The sequence below is a fragment of the Myodes glareolus genome, chromosome 10 (genome assembly GCF_982192425.1).
Source record: "Myodes glareolus chromosome 10, mMyoGla1.1, whole genome shotgun sequence".
NCBI lineage: Eukaryota > Metazoa > Chordata > Mammalia > Rodentia > Cricetidae > Myodes > Myodes glareolus.
This window is the reverse complement of record NC_142035.1, coordinates 57,532,201-57,559,717: the sequence shown is the minus strand read 5'-3', so window position 1 is coordinate 57,559,717 and position 27,517 is coordinate 57,532,201. Positions and strand designations below refer to the sequence as shown.

Here is a 27,517-nt window from a genome sequence, read left to right as displayed (position 1 = left end):
GCTTATTTTTAAAGCGAAAGACACCACACCCCAGTGGGCTGGTATCTCAAAGGCCATTGGCTGGTGGAGCAAAAGTAGCTCCTGCAGCACCACCATCCACAATTTAATCAAAAGAATTTATGATTAAGCTAATAATTCTATATAATTTGCATATATAAATGTACACTGAAACACCTGAAGAAACACAGAGCACTTTATAGACATAACTTTTATTAACATGATATCCCTGAGAGCAGATGTGCTGTAAACATTATTCTGCTTTACAGGAAGAGAAACAAAAGGAGTTTAATAGACATACATTTGGAACCATCTGTTTGCTAATACCTTTATGCCTTTTCCATGGTATTATACATAGATTTATACTAAAAATAATAATCCTATTTTCCTTGACATTGCAGCTCACTTACAAATCCTGAGGTCCTAAGGCCTTTTTTTTTTTTTTTTTTAGACAGGGGTTTCTTGTACCCTCCTGCTTGCTTTGGTAGCATAATTAAGATACCATTTTTCCTTAGTTGTATTTTTTTTTCTTTCTTTTTGGTTTTGCGAGACAGGGTTCTGTAGCTTTGTGCCTATCCTGGAACTAGCTCTTGTAGACCAGGCTGGCCTCTGCCTCCTGAGTGCTGGGATAAAAGGCGTGTGCCACCACCACCCAGCTCCTTAATTGTTAATGTTAGTTCTTTGTTTAGAATCCCTTAATACCAGAACCCTAATTAATTACTCATCCTAAGAAATTTTGGAACAGCCTTTTCTCCTCACTACTACCTCAGATCTTAATCTACTCGTGGGTATCTAATAAAAGTGAAAATGTGAAAGTTAGTGATTCCAGGTCTTGGCCATCTTTTCTTCAATAGATGGTAATTTCTGATATTTATCTCTCAAAAGAGCTAGTCTCTTAAAACTCGTTTTTCCCTGAGTAAAGCTGCCATCCCGATGTCAGTAGGCTTAGCACAGTACATCTCAGGGTCTCCCTCCACCACTCCTTCTCCGCTGAGTTGATTCTCTGCCTATGGTACAGCTATATCATACATTCATTAGGTTTTTCCTGCTTCTTTAGTGAACTTTATACCTTTTGTCCTGTGCTTCAATGTTTTTTCACTTTTTACCTACCTAGCACCAATTTTACAACTAGTTTTAAAAGTCTATCTCACTATAACTTACCTAGTTACTCTTCTTCCTTTGAATGCTTACTGTTTCCTGAAAAAATACTTTCCAGATTTTCCTCAGAGCAAGCAAGCTATATTAAAACTTATGTCTAGTATAGTAACACTACTTAGCTTCCTAAATTTCTTTAAAACAGTTGCAGCCTGTCGTGATGATGCATATCTTTAATCCTAGGACTTTGAAGGCTGAGGCAGACAGATCTTTGTGAGTTCAAGACCAGTGTAATCGCCACAGTGAGTTCCAGGTCAGCCAATGCTACCTAGTAAGACCTCTCTTTAAGAAATAATAAATGTTACCAATATATGTTTAGGTTTTCTGTCTATGTATTATCTGTTTTCCAGTATAAAGACAAGGGTAAGGACTGTTTACTTGTATTGTACAGGGCTCATCATAAGTCTATGAGTATGTAGGAATTAATTCAATATCACCTAATTTTGAAAACCCATAATTACTTTTGTGTTCAAGTAGATACTTTCATTTGTATAGCTGAGTGTGTGTAGATTGGTAGCTCCACCATCTTCCCTGTCATTTAGGGTAAAGTATATTTTACCTGTACATGGGGATATGGCAGTGGTTCTGCTCCTTGCAAAATTAGTACTGAGCACCCATAGGCTGCTCTCTCTCTCTCTCTCTCTTTCTCTCTCTCTCTCTCTCTCTCTCTCTCTCTCTCTCTCTCTCTATATATATATATATATATATATATATATAAAATATGTATGTGGAGTGTAGGAAAAATAGATGACTCCTATTAGTAGCTTTAACTGCTTTTTGTGTGACTCACTCTATCTAGTTTGCTCTTTTGGCTTTTAGTCCACAAGGGACAGATAAAATTTAGATGAAGGTGAGGAGGAAAGGAGAGAAAAGGGAAAAATCAAAGAAGATGCTGTATATATAGCATTATTATACCCTTTGTAGAATCTAGAAGAAACTAAGAAATTCAGTGTTTATAGAAGGCTTACATTTTTCCCTAACTTACTGTCTCTCTGTCTCTGTGTGTTACTCAGGATTGAACCCAGGTCCCTGTGCATGCTAAGTGCTCTACTACTACTGAGCTACACCCCCAGCCCAGATTCTTGGGAAAAAAAGAAAAAGACGTTCCTTAAAGATAAATGAAGAGTATACACAGGTTTAAGTGAGCAAGATGGTCCAATTAATGAGTGGTCTCACAGCTCCTTTGAAAAACTGCTGAGATGGGTTTCCAATTGAAGTGCACTAATGACAGGACGAGTGAAAGACATACATGAGACCTACAGGATCTACCACCATATCCTCTCGAGGGAAGACATTATTACCATCATCATTTCAGACCAAATCTACTTTTCATCTTAAAACCACTGACATTTGACTAGGCTAGATTTGGGAAACATAAGGAACAAAGAGGGCAAAAATCCTGAGGAGTGCTTCCTAAGCCAACTGGGCACAAAACAGGAGAGGACTTCAAACAGTACGTTTGCTGAGGCCCTTCCTTGGGGGCTTACTTAGACATGGACTGTGACAGCCCCTTTTCTCGTGTATGGATCTCTCGGTGTTTATTAAGGGCAGAGGTCTTACTGAAGCACTTGCCACAATCATGGCACCCGTAAGGTTTCTCTCCTGTGTGGGTCCTGCGATGTGCACGTAAGTCAGAACTCTTACTAAAGCTCTTACTGCAGTCAGGACACACGTGGGGCCTCTCTCCTGTGTGTATCCTCCTATGTGCACTGAAATGAGAACTGTTATTGAAGCTTTTCCCACACTCTTCACACTGGTATGGCTTTTCTCCTGTGTGGGTTCTCTGGTGAATTATAAGGCTTGAGCTCTGATTGAAGCATTTTCCACATTCCCTGCACTGGTACGGCTTTTCTCCTGTGTGGATTCTCCGGTGGGTGATGAAATTGGAACTGTCACGGAAACCTTTCCCACAGTCCACACATTGATAAGGTTTCTCTCCAGTGTGGATTCTCCGATGTCTGATGAGGCGTGCACTTCGACTGAAGCTTTTCCCACAGTCAGCACATTTATATGGATTCTCTACCTGATGGGATACCTGATACATGAGATGGGAGTTTGGGTCAAATCTTTTGCCGTACCTGAGATATTTGTAGGATCTGTCTCCCAAGCCTGGTCTCCGATAAGTCAGGACTGTACTGATACTCTTCTCTGGGAATGCCAGTTTTCTTTTTTTCTCCCTCTGAGTCTTTTCCTCCTGGCTTTCTGATGAACACTCATTCTTAAAAGCTTTACCTTGATTCACGTGACAGGGAATTTTCCTTTCAGACCTTGCAAGTAATGTCCTATGCAGCTGTACTTCCTCAGAAATATCTCGTTTAAGATTCTGTTCGTTATCAAATCCAGCCTCAAAACCTAATATAAGAACACAATTTGAAAAGTTATTCATTTCCTTAATGTACCACAACAAAGCAAACCTGGGAGAAACTAGTATTACATTAGATGATTACAAATAAGTGGTCAGTAAGTTCCACATTTTGAATTTATGAAAGGTGTGGGGTGGGAGCACAGGGCTTAGCAGGTAATGGTACTGGCTGCTCAACCTGATGAACTGAGTTCAATTCCTGGAACCCACATAGGGGAACGAGAACCAACTCCATGAATTGTCCTCTGATCTCCAAACTTGTACCATGGTGTATGTGCCCCTAAGTAAATAAAGAAAAGTAAACACATGGAGATATTAGAGATGGTTCTGAAGTCAAGGGCATGCACTGCTTTTATAGAGGACCTGAGTTTAGTTCCCAGCACCAGTACCAGGTGGGCTCACAATCACCTGTAACTCCAGCTCTAAGGGAAGCTGATGCCTCTGATCTCCTTGGAAACTGTACTCAGTCAGATGTGCATAGCCAACACATGGACAGACATAATTTTTTAAAGTATTTTAAAATATTTTTAAATTGGGTATGATAGTTTACACCTTTAATACTAATACTTGGGGAGGATGAGACAGACAGATCTCTATGAGTTTAAAGCCAGCCTGGCCTACAAAGCAAATTCCAGGCCAGCCAGGGCTGCATAGTGAGACCCTGTCTCAAATAATAATAATAAAATAGTAAGGCTTCTGCCCAAAAGTTACTATATTAGGATTATTAAAATTCCAGTGTTTTTCTTCCCTATGTAGGACCTATCACATACCTTGCATCTACATAGTCTACACTGGAGCTGGTTGGTCTTTCTGAATACCCAGTACCTACAGAGAAACTCAAAACAGCAAGAAGTCACTGGGTTTTAAAGAGGGCAATTTCTGTGTTTACAGACAGACACTTTCCACACTGTCATTCGGTCACCTCTCGGTCATATTTTGCCAGAGATTAAAGGGTTTAGAAGGAAATGCCCAGGAACATTTCCTGGGAAATTTCTATAACCAGAAATAGTTTTGATGAGTCCCCTCCCCCTCACATTCCAATCTTTGTTAGAAAAAAACAAAGCAAAAATACGAGGAAGAAAATACATGTAGCAGTGTTTAAAGAATAAAGGCTCTCAACAGAGAAAAGCTTCACTAGAAATTCTCTCCAAAACCTAAATGTTGCAAAAACATTGTAATTGAGCCCAACTGGAAAACTTTTTAACATCTTAAAAAGAAAATTCTGGCCTTTAAGTCTAGGCTATGAGAATTTGCACTAAGTCACATTTTCGCATTAACTCTGGATCCTGAATTCCCTGGAATACTGAGTGTAAGTCTATATGTATTCCCTAGAAGCTTATACTTGAAAGTTGGTCCAAAAAGTAAGAGATTTGCTGGATTGACTGCGATCTTAGAGTCTTTAAAATGTGTATTGTGCATCTCCAAGAGGGTTATTTAGTATTTTCCAAACTCAGAAATCAACTTTCTTTGTAAAATATTAATGTTCAATGCAACATCAGAATGCTGATTTAAAAGTCTTATGAAGTGAAAACTATTATTTATTGAATATCTACTATGTGCCTAGCACTGTGGTGGGTGCTTTATATAGTACCTCAGTTACATCAACTTTCGTTTCATTTTCAATATGAATGATTAACCCAGAGCTTGGGGCATGTCCAAGCAAGCACTCTATCATTAAACTACACGCCCAGCCCAAGGTCTTTATGCATAGCAAATTTACGGGGCTAAGTAACTTGCACTAAATCACTTGGCTAATATTGGAGATTGTCATACATACGACTAAATATGTATGAGTCCAAAATTAGAACTCTTGTTCCTACAAGGAGGGAAACCATATTGGAATAATTTTTTTTTCTTATACAGCAGCTAAGATTTTAGTTAGTTCCCACAGAAACCTGCAGATAAAAATTTCTCTGAAGGGGTTGGAGACAGACACATCTCAGTGGTGCTCTTACAGAGAACCTGGGTTTGGTGCCTCCACTGGACAGATCACAACTGCCTGTAACTCCAGTTCCAATAGACACAACACACTCCTCTGGCCTTGAAGGACACTGCACACATGCTACCCGTGCATCCACTCAGGTCCACATATATACACCTAAGATAAAATGTATCTGAGCCAGGCGGTGGCGCACGCCTTTAATCCCAGCACTTGAGAGGCAGAGACAGGTGGAGCTCTGTGAGTTCGAGGCCAGCCTGGTCTAAAAGAGCTAGTACCAGGACAGGCTCAAAGCCACAGCAAAGCCCTGTCTCAAAAAAACCAAAATAAATAAATGTATCTTAAGAAAAGGCTTGTCAGGTTTCTACATAGCCCACCCAGACATGCTAAAACTAGAAGAAAAACATAAGTATAATTTGTAAAAATAAATCTCATTCTGCAGAATATGTGACATGCTACTTGGGAAATGTCCCCATTCCGATTAGCTGCTCTGCAAATTGGAAACCTAGCAGCAAATCTACAAAATTTGGAAGCAAGTGATGTTGTCGTGTGCTGAAGGAAGACACATTAATAATTTGTAGCTTTTCACTGAGCTGTTTTAATAGATAAGAAACATGGGGAAGAAAGATAAGAACTCAGGAAAGCTGGGTATAGAGCTCAGCTCTCCATTCCATGGTTTTTCTCCTAAATTCTATAGCCTCCCTTTTGCTATTTACACCATCAGAACTGAAAGAATCTTAGCCAGGCGTGGGGGCACACATCTGGAATACCACCACTTAGGAAGTAGAGACAGGAGGATCAGGAGTTTAAGAGCATCCTTGGCTCTGCAGTGAGCTCAAGGTCAATCTCAGCTACATGAACCATCTCAAAAAGTAAAAGTAAAGAACCTTACCACTAGGGCTCTGGAATAATACTGGGGCACGGGTTGTAACAGCACCTGGGGGTATTTCAGTATCATCGTCATCATCACCTGAATCTTCCTCCTCTGTGTCCTCGGCTTGCTTCTCAGCTTCAGCCTCACTGGTTCCCTGGAGGTAGCAAGAAGCTGTTTCTTTTTCCTGGTCATCACTAGGTGGGGCAGTAACTCGGGCACTCACCAAAGCATCCATTTCTTCAAAGAAGGGGCAGGTTTCTGGTGCTTGGCCATTCTTGACTTTCTGATAGCTGGTTTTTAGGCTTTTAAACTTGGTCCGACATTGCTCTGGGGTTCTAAGGAAGCCATATTCCCATAATCTTTCAGCAACCGCGTCATATAACTGGCTGTTGCGGTGACAGTTCTGGAGGGCTTTGTAGAACTGAGTCTCACTAAGAATTGCAAGGTAAGTCTTGGTTTCTTCATAGCCCCAGTGCACACCTGCACCAGAAGAGAGTTTTCAGCATCACTTAACCCAGAACTTAGAGCCTTAGCTCTTCAGTCTCACTGCCTGCTTAAAGGAAAACCACTTAAGCTGGAGACATTACCTCAGAGTGTACTAAGCATGCATGAGGCCTGGGGTTTATAAGCAAAGGAGAGAGAGAGGGAGGCCGCCTAAGCTCAGGTTCCTAGATTTAAAAGGTTCATGTTTCCCAAACCTACCCATGCATTGTTTCTATATTCAGGCTCTAAAGCTCTGGGTTAAGGGATGCTGAAATCTCTCCTCTGGTGCAGCTGTGCACTGGGGCTTTGCAGAAACCAAGCCTTTTCCAGATGACTAAGGCAACATTCATTATGCACTGTGATGGTTAATCTTCATCAACTGGGCATGTCTGTGGGGTGTTTCCAGAAAGGGTTAGCTAAGGAAAGACCTATCTTGAATATGGGTGATACCATCCTGTGGGCTGGGGTCCCATGCTGAATTAAAAGGTAGAAAAGCAAACTGAGGACGAGCGTGCATCACTCTTTTGTTTCCTGACTACAGATAGAGCAGCACTAATTACTTCCTGCTCCACTGCCACATTGGGAGCAGCTCCCACCACCACGTCCTTCCCAGCATGATGGACATACTCAAACTATGCCAAAACAGATTCCTCCTTACTTAAGCTGCCATTGTCTGGTATCTTGTCAGTAACAAGAACAACTAGTATAGACTAAAGTATGTGTACAGAGTGCATTTCTTTTTTTCTTTTTAAAGATTTATTTATTTATTATGTATACAACATTCTGCCTCCATGTATGTCTGCAGGCCAGAAGAGGGCACCAGATCTCATTACAGATGGCTGTGAGCCACCATGTAGTTGCTGGGAATTGAACTTAGGACCTCCGGAAGAGCAGCCAGTGCTCTTAACCTCTGAGCCACCTCTCCAGCCCCCCAGAGTGCATTTCTTTTCTCATTTACTAATCTTTCTGAAATTGTAATCCCAAATAGAAAAATCACTCATCAGGAAAAAAAGACCCACAATTGCTGTCAGTCACAATGCATCATCCCTAACTTTTTTCCCCATAACCATTTTCTTCCTACAGGATGATTTAATATTTGATAGTCAAAGTGTAAAGTCCAATGCAAAGCTTCATGGCTTCAGAATCAAAGTAGTCTTGTTAGTTTTGGCATTTTTTTAAATTAACAAGTTTTTCAAATAAAATTTTAAATAATAATAATAAAAAGAATGAATTAAAACTCCAAGGAGCTGCCTCTTTTAGAATCATACTGCTATCAAATTCCTATCTTGGTCTATCTTCATCTGTTACTATCTCCATTAAGCAACCCCAGCAAGGGCAAATCCCTGAGGGGTCTTACAGTCTGTACTTTATCTTTGGGTGGAGTACTGCAGAGGGCAGAGCGAGGCAAGAAGCAGGAGCACATGCTACGCTGCAGCTCTCAGTGCTCTCAGGCAAGAACAGTCTCCTGTCTGAGGTACCCATGGAGACAGGGAAGGTTCCACACAGTCCTCTCCCATCTGAACACTTCCTTCCATTATTTTCTACTTACTGGGAGTAAAGTAGAAAAGATCCAAAGTATGGGAGGAAAAGTGGAGAGGCATGAAAAGATGAGAAGAACAAAGATTATGAAAAGCTTTTGCTTCAGTCATGTTTTATCCACATTTTTTTTTTAAAAAAAATCACTGTTTAAAAAGTAATAAAAATGGCGCTGGAGAGATGGCTCAGTGGTTAAGAGCACTGGCTGTTCTTCCACAGGTCCTGAGTTCAATTCCCAGCAACCACATGATGGCTCACAACCATCTGTGATAAGATCTGGTGCCCTCTTCTGGCCTACAGGCAGAACACTGTAAACATAATAAATAAACCTTTTTTTTTAAAGTAATAAAAACAACAAAGTATCATTTTTTTTTCAGTGAACCTGCTTTATAAACAGGAAAAGTATTTTAATAAAAAAAAATTAACCCCTTTAAAGACAGCTGGATTGTTTGGGTATATTTCTTTGGAAAATCTAAGTCTGAAGTTTGAGATATAGCTCAATGGTATAGTGTTTGCCTAGTATGTGTTTAAGGCCCCAGGTTCAATTTCAGGCACTTAAAAAAAATCTATTCTTTACTATTATCTCATTATTTGCTCACAGAAGAGAAGTACCTCTGCTCCCTATTAAAGTGGCCAAGCGGGCAGGTAACAATGGATAGCTCCACATCCGGTTTCACTGTTCCTTAAACCTAATCCCAAAAGCCCTAGAATAGCTTCTTACCACTCTGGCTTCGGAAGAGAACAGATGCAGGTGGGTTGTCACGGTCCTGGGGGACTGCCTCCAGGTCATCACTGTCAGACCCTGCAGCCACAGCCTCTTCTCCATCCTCAGGCTTCCAAGCCCTCTGTGCCGGCTCCTCAGTCTCAGTCTCCGTGCCTGCCTGGCCAGCATGGGAAGCGGCCTCTTCCAGGCCATTAATGGGCAGTGCAATGACCTGGGCACTCATCAGGGCTTCCATCTCTTCAAAGAAAGGGCAGGTATCAGGTGGATGGCCACTCATGACCTTCCTGTATCTCTTCTGAAGACCTTTGAACTTGGTCCGGCACTGTTCCAGGGTTCGGAGAAAGCCATACTCACGCAGCTTCTCAGCTACAGCCCCATATACTTGGCTGTTCCTATGACAGTTTCGGAGAGCTTCATAAAATTCAGTCTGACTGAGAATTGCAAGGAGTGTTCTAGTCTCTCTGTAGCCCCAGTGCACACCCACCACCTTCTCCTCATCAAAACCCCAGTGATCCTGTTCCACCCAGCTACTTCTCTCTCTCTGGGATAGGAATGGATCAGTATAAACTTGTTTGTCTCCTGTGCTGTGGCCTTTTGGGACATCTTTCTCCTTGGAGCTGAGCTCTGGGATCCATGGCTCTCCTTGATTCAACCTGGAGACCACATCGGGTTTAGGAACTGATCCTGTTTGCAGGGAAGAAACCAAAGTGTCATAGTTTGGACTGATCATAACAACAACAATAAAACTTTCAAATCAGCACCGCCTTTTTCATCGAAGGAATTCTATCTTTGTTTGAAATGGGGTCTCGTATAACCCATGAACTTCTGCTCTTTCTGCCACTGCCTAAGTGCTGGGTTACAAGTGTGCACACCATGCTGAGTTTTATGGAGCACTGGGGTCAAATGAGGTCTTGTGCTCACTGCACTCTAGCAACTGAGTCACATTCGCGGCCTCTAAAAATTATAAAGGAGATGCTTTCAAAAAGTTCAGTGAGTTGAAGAAACCTCAGAGGATGAAAAATAATTTGATTTCTGTTCTAGAGCAGAACAAGAAGAGAAGAAAATATTCTATTGTGTGTTTAGAGCAGGTATTTCCATTCCAAGTTGCTCCCTGGCCTCTACACTGCTTGTGTACAAGTGGTAGCATATCTCTGTTAGTCACTCCTGGCTCCTATTTTGTTCACATGAGTCCTGAGAATTAAATTCAGTGATTTCAAGAGGCTGGGGGTGAGGGTGGACCTGTCTTCAACTTGATTCTGCTTCACACTCAGTCACCAAATTCTAAGTGCTTCCCTCAGTACATCCTGCCCTCCATCCAAGTACAGACCCTTAACCACCACCACCCCCTCCTGCCCCCAGCAGACGCCACAGCGGGCACTGTCCTGCTGAACCTTAACTTTGTGTCTAGAAGTTCATCCATTCTTGTTATCTTCAGAGTGTGGTACTTTTACTCACCTGTGCCTCTCTTCCTCCTGTCCACACTCACCCAGCCTTTGGGAAGCCCCTTGCCAATGCCCCCGGGAGGTGTTCCCTACAGCCCCACTTCAAGGCTACACTGCTAATCCTTTACAGAACAACTAAGCAAGTCCTTAACACTGTTTTCCGACAGTTAAGTGCATATTCATAATTCACTGTTATGTTCTTATAGTGCCAGCTCTTTGATAACAGGCACTTTAACAAAACTTTCATTGTGTGTGCATGATATATGTGGGGTGCGCATGCTATAGTTGCTGGAGGCTAAGGACTTATGGACTTGATTCTACCCAGGTCACCAGACCTGTGCAGCAAGGACCATTATCAGCTGAGTCAGCTCACTGGCCAACAGGTACCTTTTCTTACTGCACTGTATGTACCCTGCAGCACATGGTAGGTGCTTAAATTAAAACCTGATTATTCTGTAGGTCCATATGTTGAGGCTGAGGTATCTGCGATGGGTGGCTAAAGACCATTATCACACTAACCAAGAATGCCATTACTGTCATCTTGGATGACAAGATCAGAATTCAAAACAACTTCAACAAGTTTTAACTAATAAACACAAAATGTAGTTCAAAAGACCACAAAAAAGAAAAGCAAGTTTTAAAAAAATCAAGTAGAAGTAACTGGGTACAAAGGCACTAGAGTCCAAGAACCCCTGGTTACAGGGTGAAGAAAGACCATTATATGGTCATATGTGGGCTGTCCTGGAAGAAGACATTGCAAATTCTGAAGTAACATCCTTACTGTTTTTACATAACAGACCTCCAAGGAATAATGCAGATGTAATTTCATTCTCCACAATTAAGGTATTTAGAGAACTCCCACGTAGAGAATAAGAACTTAGGTCTAAAGAATGGAGACAATTAGAGGAAAAGAGAAACAACTCTAAGAAAAGTATCTTGAGTATAGGAAAGTATACCTAGAAAATAAGCATCTATCACCAAGGCATAAGATTATTCTAACTATAATAGAAACTAGGCAGCTGTTCTCTGGAAGACATCTAAGAATACTCACTGCTAGAGGGTTGAACTACCTGAATTCAGAAGGCCCCACAACCACAGTCGACAGTTTCCACTATTTCAGAACCCCTTTCCCACTCCTGCTTCACAGGTAGAATGGCTCTGTTTTCCCACAAGTCACTCCTCACCGCTCCTTTGGCAAGCTCTGAGAGTCTCCAGGTTCATCTGCTTCTGTGGTCCCGGGGCTGGGCCTTTTGCCTGCTCTCTCTTGGATACACCCCTGGGCTGGGGTTCCACTGACTCCTGAAGAACACCTAAGAACTCCTGTGATGATTTCAGGGGTGTCCTCTTCTCCGAGGAGACCTGAAAACAACCCCCATTCCAGGGGAGATTATTTAGTATCCCCAAAGAGACCATGCTTCTGAGGCAAGAACAGAACGTTAGGGGTGGGGAGATTAGGACAAAGAAGTGTTTATCCATTATCATCAGTTTACAGTGGCTTGAACTCCAGAAAGGTCAAAATAGAAACCCAATTACCAGCTGGGGGAAACAAAAAAAAAAAAAGAAAAGAAAAAGAAAAAAAGAAAGGAAGGAAGGAAGAAAGAAAGAAAGAAATCTTTACATTTCTTCTCTATTAAGAAATTAAACTGAGCGGTAGTGGTGCACGCCTTTAATCCCAGCACTTGAGAGGCAGAGACAGGTGGCTCTCTACGAGTTCGAGGCCAGCCTGGGCTACAAGAGCTAGTTCCAGGATAGGCTCCAAACCTACAGAGAAACCCTGTCTCGAAAAACAAAAAAACAAACAAACAAAAAAAAAACAAAAAAGAAAAAAAGAAAGAGAGAGAAAGGAAGAGAAAAGGAAAGAAACGAGAAAGGAAAAGAAATTAAGAAATTGAAGTGAGCTGGACTTTGGTGGCATACACCTTTATTCCCAGCACTCAGGAGGCAGAAGCAGGCAGATCTCTGTGAGTTCAAAGCCAGCCTGGTCTACAGAAAGAGTTCCAGGCCAGCCAAGGCTGTTCCACCTGTTACACAGAGAAATCCTGTCTAAAAATACAAAAAAAAAAAAAACAACAAAAATTGAAGTGAGAGAGACGCGCACTATAAGAGTGGACAGAGGTATACCCAGCTGGCATCTCCAGACAAGCCCTTCTGAAGAAGTAACCCTTCCAGACGAGAGTAGAAAATCACCAAACCTCTCTCCACCTGGCTGATCTTTTAACTGCCCCTCCCAGCCACACACTTCTGAATTCCCCCTCCTCACCGAATGCCCAGGTCGCCCAGGCTCTCTCTCTAAGCCTTCCACCAGCGTCACGGCCTCCTCTCCGTTCTCCGGACATTGCTTTTGTACCCAGTTCTGGATCTCCCCAGGCAGCACCGTCAGGAACTGCTCCAGCACCAACAGTTCCACAATCTGCTCCTTGGTGCGCACCTCTGGCTTCAGCCACCGACAGCAAAGTTCCCAAAGTTGGCAGAAGGCCTCGCGGGGCCCAGCCACCTCCTGGTAATGGAATCTCCTGAAGCGCTGTCGTAAGCATTCAGAGTTAGTGCCGTTTCCTCGCAGAGTGGGTTTGGCCATCCTTCGCCGCAGAGAGCAGTTTCCTCTTCGCATCTGGGTTCCAGACTTAGTTCACGATCTCCCTATGTCCCTGCAGAAACAGCTGCAGCCGAGTCTCTCTGTAAAAAGGAGTGTCTTCCTATCAGAGGAATATCTCCACAAGTTTAAAGTCTTGCCAGAGTCGGCCTGACTTTCCGTACGCTCCAAGTGGTCTTCGGAGGTAGTGCCATTTCAGGACAGCAAATCAAGAGCCAGGCGAAAATGATCTTTCAAAAGCTGCAGTTCTGGGTGCCGACTAGGGCATTCCTCGGAAGTGGCAAAGAACGGGAAAACCCGTCTACTTTACTCTCAGCCTCACCTAAATCGGCTCGCATTTGGCGCACTTGACTTAGATCAAAGCTGTAGAGTCAACTCGAACCGCACGGGACCCCAGGCGGACGGCAGCAGCAGGGAGACTTTTAGGCTGACAACAAAAGCCTCTGTCCAGCGGGGGGCGGCTAATCTTCCCCGAACCTCCGCGGTCCTCCCGGAAGCCCCAGGCGTCCGCCCCGCCCCCTCGAATGCCAAACTACGAATCTCCAGCCCGAACCAAAGTGAAGTGCGGAATGTTGGGTCTCTCGTTTGCTCCTCCCTGCCGAAATAAGAACTCAGCAAGAGTACGGGAGCGACAGATGGGCAAGCTCCCGCAGTGGGGAAGCTGACTTGGACTTCTACACTCAAGTGGCCTTGGGGAAGGGTCACAGGAGTTGGTGAAGCGAGGCGGTCCAAGAGGAGGCAGTAGTGGGTCTCCCGAGAACGAAGCCGGGGCTGGCCAGTGCTGCGAGCCCGTGGGCTGCGAGCGCTGCTCCACAGCGGCGGCTGTCAGGTTCTGGCCTCTTTGTCTTCTCCCCTCCGGCTGGGTCACTCTGAGAGTCGTGCAGTCAGTCGGTCAAAATGCCACAGACCCTGCCGAGGCGTCCCGAGCACTCCCTCCAGCCCAGCCCTGGCCGCCTCTCTCAGCCTGCCTGTCAGCTTACTAGCGTCCCTCTCCCTGGGCCGGCCTCAACCATTCCGGTCCGGCTAAGACCAGTCGTGCCCGCCAGCAGCCTCAGTAGGGCTCTCAAGCCGGAAGTCCGAGCGAGCCACTCCGGGCTCCCCAGACGCATGCGCGAAGGCACCTCCGGCGCCTCCACCGCGCTCCGTGGCGGGAGCGAGCGGGTGGGCGCCCCCGAGCCGCGCGCACTTCCGGGACACGGTGCGCATCCCGGTGACTGCTCGCGGGCGCGCGGTGGTCTGCGGGGTGTCTGGGCGAGCGAGGGGCTCGGCTGGGTGTGAGTGGGCGCCCGCAGGGGCGCTGAGAGAGAAGGCGGTAAATCCCGGGACTCCGAGGCCTCCCCAGAAATGATTCACGAACTGCTCTTGGCTCTGAGTGGGTACCCAGGGTCCATTTTTACCTGGAACAAGCGGAGTGGCCTGCAGGTACGGAGACCGGGAGAGGCTGGGACGCTGCAGCACAGCGGGTGCCGCAGAGGGGCGGGACCCCGGGGACGCCGGCTGACCGTGCCCACGAGTCGTGAAAAACCGGAGCCATCCCGACATAGCTCCGCCTTTGGCGGGGAAGCCGGCCCTGCGATCCCTGACTCCTGGCTAGGGCACCGCTACGAGTGGCTACAACTGTCCTTTACTGCATGTAAACTTACTGTTAAACCGAACCCCTGAATGTGTATCTGGAATTAGATGATGGTTTATTATTAAAAAGGGAGTAGGGTGCCCCCGTATATTCAAGCTTGCATTGTTTCAGACTGAGTTTTGAGAATAGTGGAAACACACACACAGAGCTCAAGGCACTGTAAACACGCAGTACGTTGTGTTGGGTGAAAAAATGAATATGTGAGGGTATGTCGTTTCCCGCCTTCGGAAATTTTCGTACCAGGTGGAGAACTTGAAAGAGCTTTTCCTATATTCAGAAAAGAGGAATAAGAGGAATGTGTTGATTAGTTCGCTCTGTCTCTTTTCTCTTTTCCTTCTCTTCCTTTCCTTCCTTCTTCCTTCCATCCAACTTGACACAAGCTAGAGTTATCTGAGAAGAGAGAAACTGCTTTGAGAAAATGCCCGTCGTGTTGGCCTGTGGGCAAGCCTGCGTTGCATTTTCTTTCTTTCTTTCTCCTTTCTTCCTTTCTTCCTTTCTTCCTTTCTTCCTTTCTTTTCTCTTCTCTTCTCCTTTCTTTCTTTCTTTCTTTCTTTCTTTTTTCTTTTTTATTAAAAATTTCCACTTCCTCCCCACCTCCCTTTTCCCTCCTCCTTCCCTCCCCCCCTCCCTTTCCAGTCCTTTATCCATAACTGCTGTGGACGCCCAATGCACTGGGGCTGTGGGAGTCCCTCAGCAGGTGGTCTGGGGCGGTTAAGAAAGCCCGCTGTGCTTGCCAGGTGGAGCGAGCCAGTAAACAGCATTTCTCCATGCTCTCTGCTTCAGTTTCTGCTTCGATTTCCCTTCCTGGAGGACTGTTAGCTGAACGAAACTCTTTTGTCACAGCAGTAGAACCTAACTAGGACCGGGAGACTGAGTATAGCGCAGTGTGCATTGTCTCATGGCATCGCACAGCCTTCTAGTGCGGAACCGTAACTCCCAGGGTCACATTCATTAGTTTAGAGTAGTCTTGAACAGAGGTCTGTTTGGCTCCACTCTCGGAACTGTTAGCATATTCTGCTTCCATTAATGATGCCTGGTGCTCTCAATAACCGAGTAACTTAAGTATTGCTTGTCCTGGCTTGTGAATGCATAAATCTGAAGCTTGGATAGCTTTAGCTGACTAGTTGTGTCAGTTCTAGGAATTAAGATGTATATAGTGTTCTGTCTGCACACCAGAAGAGGGCACCAGATCTCATTACTGATGGTTGTGAGCCACCATGTGGTTGCTGGGAATTGAACTCAGGACCTCTGGAAGAGCAACCAGTGTGCTCTTAACCTCTGAGCCATCTCTTCAGCTTTGTTTTTGTTTCGTTTTGTTTTTTGGGATAGAGTTTGTCTGTAGCTTTGGCGTCTGTCCTGGAACTAGCTCTTGTAGACCAGGCTGGCCTTGAACTCCCAGAGAGAGATCCACCTGCCTCTGCCTCCTATGCTGTGGTTAAAGGCGTGCACCACCACCACCCAGCATGGAATTCTTTTTTTAACTAGTATATGTGTGTATGATATGCAAGGGTGGGCATACATGTCACAAAGTGTATGTAGAGGTCAACTTTGTGGAGTCAGTTCTTTCTACCTTTATGTGGGTTCCAGGGATTGATTTAGGTCTTCAGTCTTCAGATTTGTGTAGCAAATACCTGGTCCTCTGAGCCGTCTCATTGGCCCTAAACCTAGACTTTTTCTAAAACTCTGCCAACAAGAAGTATTCAGAGATAATCATTTGGTAACTGTGTAGAAATGTCTTGTTAGTAATAAAAAACAAATATCTGTATTGAGCACTTTCTATGTAATTAACACACGTGCTTTATATGATCTAATTATCACTTTACATATGAAAACTAAGAAATTGAGAGGTACCATAGCTTGCCTAAGCTTTCAAGCAAGACATAATTTGAGAATACAAGCCAAGGGAGTCTCTGTCTACCCCCCCCCCATGTGTATGTAGGTTAGGGGACAACTTGGAAGAATATCCTACTATGTGAATCCTGGAATTCAAACTCAGGTTGTCAGGTGGCAAGCATCATTACACATTGACCCATCTTTCCAGCCCTTAGCATGTGAATTCTTTACTATATGTTACCTATTTGAAGAATAAGCAGTTACATCTGGATAAGGAACTCTACCTTGTAGTGTTTTAACTATATTGTTACCAGAGTTACCAATCCAGTGATAGGGAGTGTTATAGCTAAGTAACCATGATAACTTAAGGAAAGGAAATGGAAGAAAGAATGTGAAGCATTTTTTAAGCCAGCCCTACAGAACCTGGCTGGCGACTGGCTGGCATCGGCTTTTCTTTATGACTGTCCCTCTTCTTGCAGGTTTCCCAGGACTTCCCATTTCTTCACCCCAGTGAAACTAGTGTCCTGAATCGACTCTGCCGGCTTGGCACAGACTACATTCGATTCACGGAGTTCATTGAACAGTACACAGGCCATGTGCAGCAACAGGTGGGATGCTGTGCTCTGGATGTGTGCTTCTACAGGGCAAGGGTGTGAATTCACTCAAACTAGGAATTAGGAATTTCTGGAATACACATGAGTTTATCAGTCATTGGAAATGCTCAAGGGAAAGCAAGATTTCTCATTGCTTTATTCCTGGGTAAGAACAACGAAAATTCTGTCCTATTGATGTGTCCTACACAGATTTTATCTTACATGACATGAGAATTCCCACTTCTCCAGTTCTAAAGGAAGTCCTAATAGTGCTTTTTTTTTTTTAATAACAGCCACACCAAAACCCTTTCTTTTCATTTTGTGATAGATGAAGACTCGTTTCAGTTTCCTGTAATACCATAAGATCAGAACAGAATGGACTGCTTGTAAACCCATCTGCTCATGTCCATGCTAGGAACATTTATCTTTAGGAACTTTAGGATCCTTCAACTAGTGTCTTCTGGCTGGCTACACTGTGCTTTCTAACTCCTGACCCCAAGCTTCTTTAGCACATCTCATGCTGAATTCTGTACTCTTGCCTACCACTCTCAAACCTCGTTACCCAGATCTCTGCCTAGCAAGAGGGGCTGAGCATCCTTCATAGACTCCAGCTAACTTTAACCATTGAGTCCTCATATAAAAGTATAGGAGAAGTTTTATATGAAACTGACCAAATTCCCTAGACCCCTCCCTCCAAATCACTTGCAGACAAGCCCAGCCACACAGTTTGAAGGGTTCCTGGAAGACAGGTCATGTTGTGTATAACGCTTTAGTGAGAGTCTTACAACCCCCAGATTGTCTTTCAGAATCTTTAAGATTTACTTTTAGTCAGCAGTGGTGGAAATGCCTCAAATATTAGCCCTTGGAAGGCAGAGGCAGGTGGATCTCTGTGAGTTAGATTCCCACCGGGTCCAGAGTGAATTCCAGGACAGCCGGAGGTACACACAGAAACCCTGTCTCAAAAAACAGGACAAAAAAAACAAAACAAAACAAAACAAAAAAACCATTCTGTGTGTATGAGTTCTGCTTGCTGCACATATGTGTATCATGTGCATGCCTTAAGCCTGCCCATGCCAGGAGGTATTGGTACCCCAGGAATACGACTTAAACGTAGTTATGAGCTACCATGGGAGGAATCACCTTAAGTCAGAAAGTCAGTAACTCAGAATAGCTTCAGGAAGTCCCTGAAGCTGGATTCACTAGGCCCCTTCCTCTGAAGCAGCCAGAAAGAAGCAGGAATCAGCTGAGCTGCCTAGAAGAGGTTCGGATCAATCAAGCAACCTAGACAGGACAGTCTAACCTGTTAAGCTGCCTATAGGCTGCAGAGTGTGCTCAAGGTTCTCAGCTTTTTGTCACCCATGGTAGTGTAGGGTTTGGTGATACAGCTATCTTTGACATTTCTGCTCCTATGAGTAATCTCTCACTCATATTTCTGTCAATAACCACATGAAACCGATTGGTTAACTAAGTCAGACTTCGGTAGTATCTGTACTTTGTTCTGTCTGTCATAGGTTCCCCATCCGGGGTGAGAGTGTGTGTGTGTGTGTGTGTGTGTGTGTGTGTGTGTGTGTGTGTGTTGCATCTCCTCAGGAAAAGTTGTCATATAACAGATTCTGGGAACCAAACCCTATGGTAAAATCCTTTTCAATACCATGGAGCCAGTCATGTTGGCATTTCTTTACTGCACCCCTTCGCATATATCCATTTCCTCTTGCTAAAACACTGCTTTGATACAGGATTTAAGTAAATACAAGTACTACTAATTAAAGAGTGTCTTCCTCAGGTTCAGGGTCTGAGCTGAAAAGTTGACTTCTCTTTGTTTATTGGCAGGATCACCATCCATCCCAGCAGGGCCAAGGCGGGCTCCATGGAATCTACCTGAGGGCCTTCTGCACAGGGCTGGATTCAGTTTTGCAGCCTTATCGCCAAGCCCTGCTTGACCTGGAACAAGAGGTGAGAAGGAGGTAATATAGAAAACTGTATCTTTGGGGGATTGTAGATAAGAGCACATTCCTGCTCTGAAGTGGCCTTTGATGAGGTCAGGTAGTTAAGAGTGAACAATTTCCTGTGTGACTGAAGGGTACCATATTCAAAGTGGCTCCAGAGTGGATTTTTGAGAGCCCTAGTTTTGGATTATTATCTAAAAAGTAAATCTATAATCTATTAGTTCTTCAGAGCTCAAAATGAACACTGAGCTCATTGTCATATTGTCTTCTGATTTATATAGAGCAAATTAATTCAAGTTATTTTGTGTGGAATTCTGATGACTGTGCTTTTATTACAGTTCCTGGCTGACCCACATCTCTCCATATCACATGTCAATTACTCTTTAGATCAGGTATGCATCGGAATGCTAAAATGCTTTGGAGTCTGTTGCTCTCCCAATTTGTGGAACTATATTAAATGTTTTTTTCCCTGAAGGTATCAGAGCCAAAGAGTGTATTTTGCATGTTTTATTGCTAGATGAGAACTGCTTTAAGAGTGTGGTGTATGTGGCATCTACTTGTCATCTCTGTGCTCAGGAGGAAAGGGCTAACCTGGTGTATAAGTTTTCTTCAGTGAGCTCTGGGCCGGCTAAAAGAAAAACCCAAACAACAAAGAGTTCCACATTTAATTACTTCTTAATGTAATGCGAATATTCTCCCATTAGCATGGATATTGGCAGTGGCACCAGACTCAAAAGTAGAAAGTTTTTTCTGTCCTCCATCTTCCTCTCTGCAGCCAAGCATGATGTCAGATTGCCTTAGGGTACTGGATCTTGATGCTGTCGTATTATCTCGTGTTATCTCGGAAACAGAAGTGTTTCTTCAGTTGATTTTTTTTTTTTTTTAATCTTGTATTTGACTCAAACCCTTAAATTTCTCTACTTTGCAGTTCCAGCTCCTTTTCCCTTCTGTGATGGTTGTAGTGGAACAAATTAAAAGCCAAAAGGTGAGAACTTTTCTGCTGTGATAAGCTCCAAAGGAAAACTAATGATGCTATTTTACAGTCTTTCTTTAGAAGACACTTGTTATTGATATTTTCTTATTTATTCAGTCAGCATTATCCCTCTGCTTATCATATGAAATGTCAGAAATACAAGAACTTAAGACATTATTCTTTCTTTAAACACCTTGTGATTAATAAAGCAGAATATCCAGGTGGTGGTGGCGCATGCCTTTAATCCCAGCGCTTGGGAGGCCAGCCTGGTGTACATAGTGAGTTCCAGGGCTACACAGAGAAACCTTGTCTCAAAAAGCTAATGATAGAAAAGCAGAGTATGTGGATCTGCATAAAAATGTTGCCGAGGTTAGAGAAAAAAACTCTGGATTTTGTGGAGGTGAGAGCTGGCTGCACTAATGGTTTGGAACCACTGGCTTTGGATTAGAACAGGAAATTTATCTAACAAAAGAAAGAAGGTGGTTTCCTGAGTGTAAACAGAGATGACACTTTCGTTTCCTGGCCACCCAGACTTGAATAATCACACAGAAACTATATTAATTACAACACTGTTTGGCCAGTGGCTCACGTGTATTTCTAGCTAGCTCTTACATCTTAGATTAACCCATTTCTATTATTTTATATTTTACCACTAGGCTCGTGGTTTACCAGTAAGGTTCTGACGTCTTTCTCCTTTGGCACCTACGTGGTGTCTCCTTGACTCTGCCTATTCTCTTTATATCTCTGTTCAGATTTCCCACCTGGTTTTATTCTGCTGAGCCATTGGCCAAAACAGCTTTATTTATCAATCAATAAAAGCAACACATATACAGAAGGACATCCCACATTATCTCCCCTTTTCTGTCTAATTAAAAAGGAAGGCTTTAACTTTAACATAGTAAAATTATATATACAGAACAGTTATTAAGCAAGGATTATAGTTAGGATATTTATTCTATTTACATTTGGTAAATTAAGGAAAATATCGTCTATCATCTTTGTGAGTCTAAACTTTTATATCTAATTTATCTTTTACCATAGCTAACAAAAACTATAATTATAGCTATCTAGTCTTCAATTCCATCAAAGACCCCAGAAGGATATAATATTACCTAAGCAAGCAGAATGTATATTGTTAACAACTTCTAAAACTCTAGAATTGACAAAGACATCTCACTGCCTGGACAGTCACCCAAAGTTTTTCTGTAACATTGGGGCATTCATCTTCAATAGTATCTGGCAGACTTTTCATGAAGCAGGAAATTCGAAAGACTGTTTGCTTATATTGGCAGTTTGTCAGTCACTTTTTTCTTTATCCTGCAGAATGTCTGGCAGTTTCCTATGTAAAGCAGGCATCCTGAAGGACCATCACATCTTTTGGAAAGTTTAGCAGTTTTCTGTGGGTCCTGCATGTCCCGTTCATACAGCATGCCATCAAGTAGTCCAGGCAAGAGCAGTTTCTTGTCCAAATGACTAGCCTTGTCACACTGAAGGAAAATTCTATAATGAGTTTCTTTAATGCCTATCAATTGGTGCTGCTGGAAGCAGACATGTCTCACTGTCAAGAAAAGTCTTTTAAATGCCATATTCTGTAGGTCTTTGAAGTGTTGAAGATTATCTAACTGAAGTATATCTCTGTATATCTAGAAAACCTAACTAACGTAATTAAAAGCTTGATTATTATAGATGACTATCTATATTAATCTATATTTAAGTATACATTACATTTTTAACTGAGCTGCACAAGCAATACCTTAAACAAGAGCAGAAATACATATATACAATGTAACAAAATCAACTTTAGATTTGTATCAGTAGACCAAGATCCATACCAATGCAAAGTATTCATCTCTCTGAGAGTTAAGAACTACTGGGCAAAACCCAGCTTGTTGTATTTGTTCAGGAAATTGTCACAAGTTTCATCACACATTGAAAAGTTAAAGACTCCCCCATGTCAGAAGATTGTCTTTTCTGGGCGGAATTAGCATCTATGAAGAAAAAATGCTTTAGAGATTTTACACTGTAAGAATTATTTTCTTCTGTTTACCCATTATTGGACTAAGTAGACAAATGAATTAAGCATGCTCAGCTCAGTTGTTCATGGTTTTTGGCCATTGTATCTGTGCCTTAGGTTATTATTTGGTGAGTATAGCTGGCCAGTGGCTTACCCTGTAGTTGCCACACTTTTTCAGTGAGTGCAGAAATTTAAAGCTCTGCTACGTTGATTCTCCGCTGCCAAAGTCAGTAGGAAGTATTTCAGAGCTGACCGTCCTTGTTAAAGCCCATTATTTTTGCTTTGTACCATACACTGTGTTAAGGGTTTTACATATGTGATTACATATGCTCAGGGTCACAGACAGCAAGGTAAATAGCAAAGTCTGTGTGACTCAAAGACCATGCTCTTAACCGATACATTAAATTCACAAAATAGGAGGGAACCTTCTACATGAATGGAGTTAATAATGAGGGTACAGAAGTCCATGGCTAGCTGTACATTTCAGTTTCCTTTCAGCTTCCGTTGACTACAGGAAGAATGGGCGACAAATAGGACTTAGATAAGTGAACTTTCCTTTCTGGCCAGGCAATGATGGAAGAACTAGCTCCACAGTTAAAAACTAAGGTGGTCGAGAACATGGGCTAAGGGGGAGGGTAGGGACGAATTGCAAATAGGCTCACCTAAGGGATTGGGGTTTTTGTTGTTTATTGAGACAGGGTTTCTCTGTGTAGTCCTAGCCATCCTGGAACTCAACTCTGTAGACCATACTGGTCTTGAACTCAAATCCACCTGCCTCTGCCTCCTGAATGCTAGGATTAAAGGCATGTGCCACCACTGCCCAGTTTGGGGAATGTTTTAAAGTGAAATATTATAAAACAGTTATAATGATGATTGTGTAATACTGTAAAATTACTAAAAATGATTACATAATACACTTAAACTACACATAAATTTAGGGCATACAAACCAGATGGTGGTTGCGCACACCTTTAATCCCAGCACACAGGAGGCAGAGACAGGTGGATCTCTGAGTTCAAGGCCAGCCTGGTCTGTAGAGTGAGTTCCAGGACAGGCCCCAAAGCTACAGAGAAACCCTGTCTCAAAAAACAAAAACAAAAAAACAAAAAAGGGGGAGGGGAAGAAAAAATGAAAACACTTCCATCCGATTACTTGTAGGTACTCTATAGAGCATTTTCTTGGTTATTGATTGATGTGGGAGGCCCCAGCTCACTGCAGGCAGTTCAAACCTTGGCAAGTGGTCCTGGATGATAAAGCAGGCCAACCAAGCCATGGGGGTAGGCAGTAAGCAACATTCCTCCATGGTCTTTGCTTCAATTCCTGCCTTGAGTTCCTGCCCATACTTGTCTTCATGATGGCATGTAAACTATAAGCTGAAATAAACCCTTTCCCCAACAAATTGATTTTAATCATGGTGGGGTTTTTTTGTTTTGTTTTGTTTCTTTCGAGACCGGGTTTCTCTGTAGCTTTGGAGCCTGTACTGGAATTAGGTCTTGTAGTCCAGGCTGGCCTCAAACCCACAGAGAGCCACCTGCCTCTGCCTCCTGAGTGCTGGGATTAAAGGCGTGTGCCACCACTGCCCTGCTTAATCATGGTGTTTTATCACAGGTTTAGAAACCTAACTAAGAGCTTGAAAAGACAGCACAGAGGTTAAGAGCCCTGGCTGCTCTTCCAGAGGTCCTGAGTTCAATTCCCAGCAACCACGTGGTGGCTCACAGCCATCTGTAATGAGATCTGATGCCCTCTTCTGGCCTGCAGCATACATGCAGGCAGAACATTGTATACATAAATAAATAAATCTTTACAAAAATAACAAAACAAGAAACCTAACTAAGACAACAGGTAACACTGATGATGCTGAGGAAAGGGGAGTCTGTCTTTGTGTAACTACTATATAGAAATCTTGTGAGAGACCATATCAGCCTTCTCTACTGGACTGTGCTTTCTTGGTTGGTCTAGAGTGAGTTTATGTAACCTAGAGTGACAAGGCTCTCTTTTCCACAGATTCATGGCTGTCAAATCCTGGAAACAGTTTACAAGCATAGCTGTGGGGGTTTGCCTCCAGTTAGAAGTGCATTGGAAAAGTAAGTCATGGCTTCCCTAAGTATTGGGGTAGAGGGGGGAGTCAGTGATTTGACTTGTCATGTTTTATTTTCAGGTTATATCTGCTTTTCCTGTGGGAAATCTTTAACTAGGATAGAAAAGCCCCAGGGTTGGGGAGATGGCTCAGTAAATAAGTCAACCCCTTGCTGTGCAAGTGTGAAGACATCAGTGGATCCCTAGCATCCACTAAAGAGCACATACACACACGTACCCCATATATACACACATTTATATATACACATATCCCATATATACACACATACATACACACACACCCTGTATATACACACATGTGCATACACACATGCCATACACACACACCCCATATACACACACATGTATATGCACACATACCTCATATGTACACACAGAAAAGCCCTAGGATTCACTAGACATAGTGGTATATGCCTATAATCACAGTACTTAGAAGGTAGAAGCAGGAAGATTAGGAGCTCAAGATCATTCTCAGGTATGTGGAAAGTTTAAAGAGGCCTGGGTTGAAAGCTAAGAAGGTAAAAGAGAGGAAGGGAAGGAAGGGGAGAGGAAAGAAGGGGGAGGGGCAGATAAAGTGGTGGTGTGGGAAAGAAGAGTAGCCAGTATTTTTCACATCAAAATCCTTCAATTTTTATACTTTATATCCTATACTGTTGCACACTTAGAAATTTTATTATAACAAAAGTATTAATTTAGTCTCTGCATTTATATACATGTTTGTACAGGTACATGTGCCCTAAGAGAATATTGGAGAATATCTAGTGTCTGGCTGTCACTGTCCAATTTATTCCCTTAAAACAGGTTTTCTCACTGAGCCTGACTGACCAATGAACTCACAGAATCTGCCTGTCTCTGTTCCCCAATGTTGGGGTATAGTCATGCACAGGTTATACATAGGTGTAGAGAATTAAAACTCTCAAGTCCTGTGCTTGCCTAGTAAGTGCTCTTACCCACTGAACTATCTCCCCAGCCCAGTAGGAAAATTATGTAAAAGAAGAAAATTATTCACAAGCATACTTGCTGCTGTATTGTCTACCAGGGAATTAGAAAAATTTTCAGGAGTATAAGGAAACCTAGGGCTGTTAGATAGATCTTCTGATAAAGGTGTTGACTGCCAAGCCTGACAACCTACGTTCTGTCACTGGATCATATGATAGAGACATGGAACCACTGCAAATTGTGCTCTGACCTCCTCATAGGTACAAGGTAAAGGCATGCCAGCACACATGTACACACACACATACGAATACATAAATGTAATTAAAAATTTTTAAGTTAAATATTCACTTAAAAGACTATGGTTATTAAAATTGTAAATAACAAAATAATATATAAAATAATTTATAATGATGAAAAATGATGTCAAATTGTATTTGTCATATGTATAAAAATATAAAAAGAGGGGTTTGGGATATGTAATTTAGTAGTAGAATGCCTGTCTATTATGGGCCCTGGGTTCCATTGTCATCCTTTCAAGAAAAACATAGAGTCTGATCAAAGACTGCTCATATATTATTTCATTTTCCTCATGGTTAAAAAAGCAAGTATAGCTTTTTTATGGTAGTTTGAAAGAAAATGACCCTCAAAGGGAGTGGTGTAATATGAAAGAGCCGGGTCCCACCTGGTCCCCCAGCCGTTTAGTCCCAGAGAAAAATTACACAGAGGTCTCCATAAGATTATAAACTGATTGACCCATTAGCTCAGGCTTCTTGCTAGCTCTTATAAGTTCTATTAACCCATTATTCTTATCTTTGTTAGCCACATGGCTCAGTACCTTTCTCAGCCAGGCAGGTTACATCTTGCTTCTTCGGTGATCTTGGCAGGAATGCGAGGAATGGGCTTCCTCTTTCCCAGAATTCTCCTGTTCTCATTGCTCTGCTTCTACTTCCTGTCTGGTTGACCCACCTATACTTCCTGCCTGGCCAATCAGCATTTATTTAAAATATGATTGACAATACAGACAATTCTCCTGCACCAGAGTGGCACTATTAGGAGGTATGGCCTTGTTGGAGGAAGTGTGTCACTGTGGAGGTGGGTTTTGAGGTCTTATATATGCTCAAGCCATGCCCAGTGTCTCAGTTCACTTCCTTTTGCCTGCAAAATGAGAGACTCTCAAATACTTCTTCAGCACCATGTTTTCCTGCATGCTGCAATAATTCACCATGATAATAATGAACTGTACCTCTTAACTGTAAGCCACCCAATTAAATGTTTTGCTTTATAAGAGTCACCATGGCTGGACAATGGTGGAACATGCCTTTAATCCCAGCACTCAGGAGGCAGAGGCAGGCGGATCTCTGAATTCAAGGACAGACTGGTCTACAGAGTGAGTTCCAGGACAGGCTTCAAAATTATGCAGAGAAACCCCCGTCTCGAAAAAAACACAAACAAACCATGAGTTGCCATGGTCATGGTGTCTCTTTATAGCAATAGACAAGCATTCTTTACAAAATTGTGGTAGATGGATTCTGAGGCCTTTCACACCCCTTCCCTTTCTTCTTTATGTAGGCACCAGCTTGACTTCTACATCTTCAGTGGGTTGTATAGGTGTTGTCTTCAGCAATGGAAACTTGCTATCAATTTGTAGTGAGCAACCTATAGTCTTGGTAACAACCTGGGACCCTTTTGGCCAATGACTCAATTAGATGTAACCCAGTTCTAGTACTAAAAGCTTTATTTGGTGACAAGAGATGTTTCTCTCCCCCAATATATAACAATTTCACTTAGATCTCCTTTATATGTACACACACACACACACACATATACTAATATATTCTACCTAATACAGTAGAAGCTTCTTAATATATAGATGGGGGGGTGTTCTTCATATATTCATATATTTTGGATGTTAGCTCTCTATCAGATGTATAGTTGGTAAAAATCTTTTCCCGTTCTGTAGGTTACTACTTTGTCCAAATAATGCTATCCTTTGCCATGTGGAAACTGTTAAGTTTCCTATTGATCTTAGTGCCTGTGCTAACAGTGCTCTGTTCAGAAAGTCTTTCTGTGCTAATGAGTTCAAGGTTATTTCTCACTTTACTGTCATGTTCAGTGTATCTGGATTTCTTTTGAGGTCTGTGATCCACTTGGACTTGAATTTTGTACAGGGTGACTTATGGGTATTTGGATCCTATTACATGAAGCCATCCAGTTTGACCAGCAGTATTTGTTGAAGATGCTGTCTTATTTTTTTTCAGTGTGTATTTTTTACTTTTTTTTTTAAGTCAAAAATCAGGTGTCCAATGGTACAGGGATTTATGTCTGGGTCTTTAAGTGATACCAGTGATCATTATGTCTGTCACTGTGCCAATACAAAATTGTTTTTA

General features: G+C 42.7%; 2 protein-coding genes across 5 annotated transcripts in view; one reads left to right on the top strand and one right to left on the bottom strand.

Moving 5' to 3' along the window:
• Window positions 1–190: 190 nt before the first annotated feature.
• On the bottom strand, window positions 191–14,152 carry Zscan29 (zinc finger and SCAN domain containing 29). 2 transcript variants are annotated; one of them, XM_048459707.3, is made up of 5 exons: window positions 12,773–14,152; window positions 11,697–11,871; window positions 9,068–9,754; window positions 6,424–6,807; window positions 191–3,504 (listed from the first exon to the last, which is right to left on the bottom strand). In XM_048459707.3, the coding sequence occupies exons 1-5, from the start codon at window positions 13,118–13,120 to the stop codon at window positions 2,636–2,638; spliced, it is 2,463 nt and encodes an 820-aa protein (XP_048315664.3). In that variant the 5' UTR covers window positions 13,121–14,152; the 3' UTR covers window positions 191–2,635. The 2 variants fall into 2 exon arrangements, with proteins under 2 accessions (XP_048315664.3, XP_048315663.3); XM_048459706.3 differs by having other exon boundaries at window positions 6,346–6,807; window positions 12,773–14,149.
• Window positions 14,153–14,290: 138 nt separating this feature from the next.
• Tubgcp4 (tubulin gamma complex component 4) overlaps window positions 14,291–27,517 on the top strand; it is a 38,550-nt gene continuing 25,323 nt past the window's right edge. For all 3 annotated transcript variants that reach the window (XM_087911264.1, XM_087911263.1, XM_087911265.1), the window contains exons 1-6: window positions 14,291–14,524; window positions 17,048–17,176; window positions 18,992–19,114; window positions 19,446–19,499; window positions 20,036–20,092; window positions 24,099–24,178. In XM_087911264.1, the coding sequence (XP_087767390.1) occupies window positions 14,447–14,524; window positions 17,048–17,176; window positions 18,992–19,114; window positions 19,446–19,499; window positions 20,036–20,092; window positions 24,099–24,178 (521 nt within the window). In that variant the 5' untranslated portion in view covers window positions 14,291–14,446. The remainder of the gene's footprint in view (window positions 14,525–17,047; window positions 17,177–18,991; window positions 19,115–19,445; window positions 19,500–20,035; window positions 20,093–24,098; window positions 24,179–27,517) is intronic.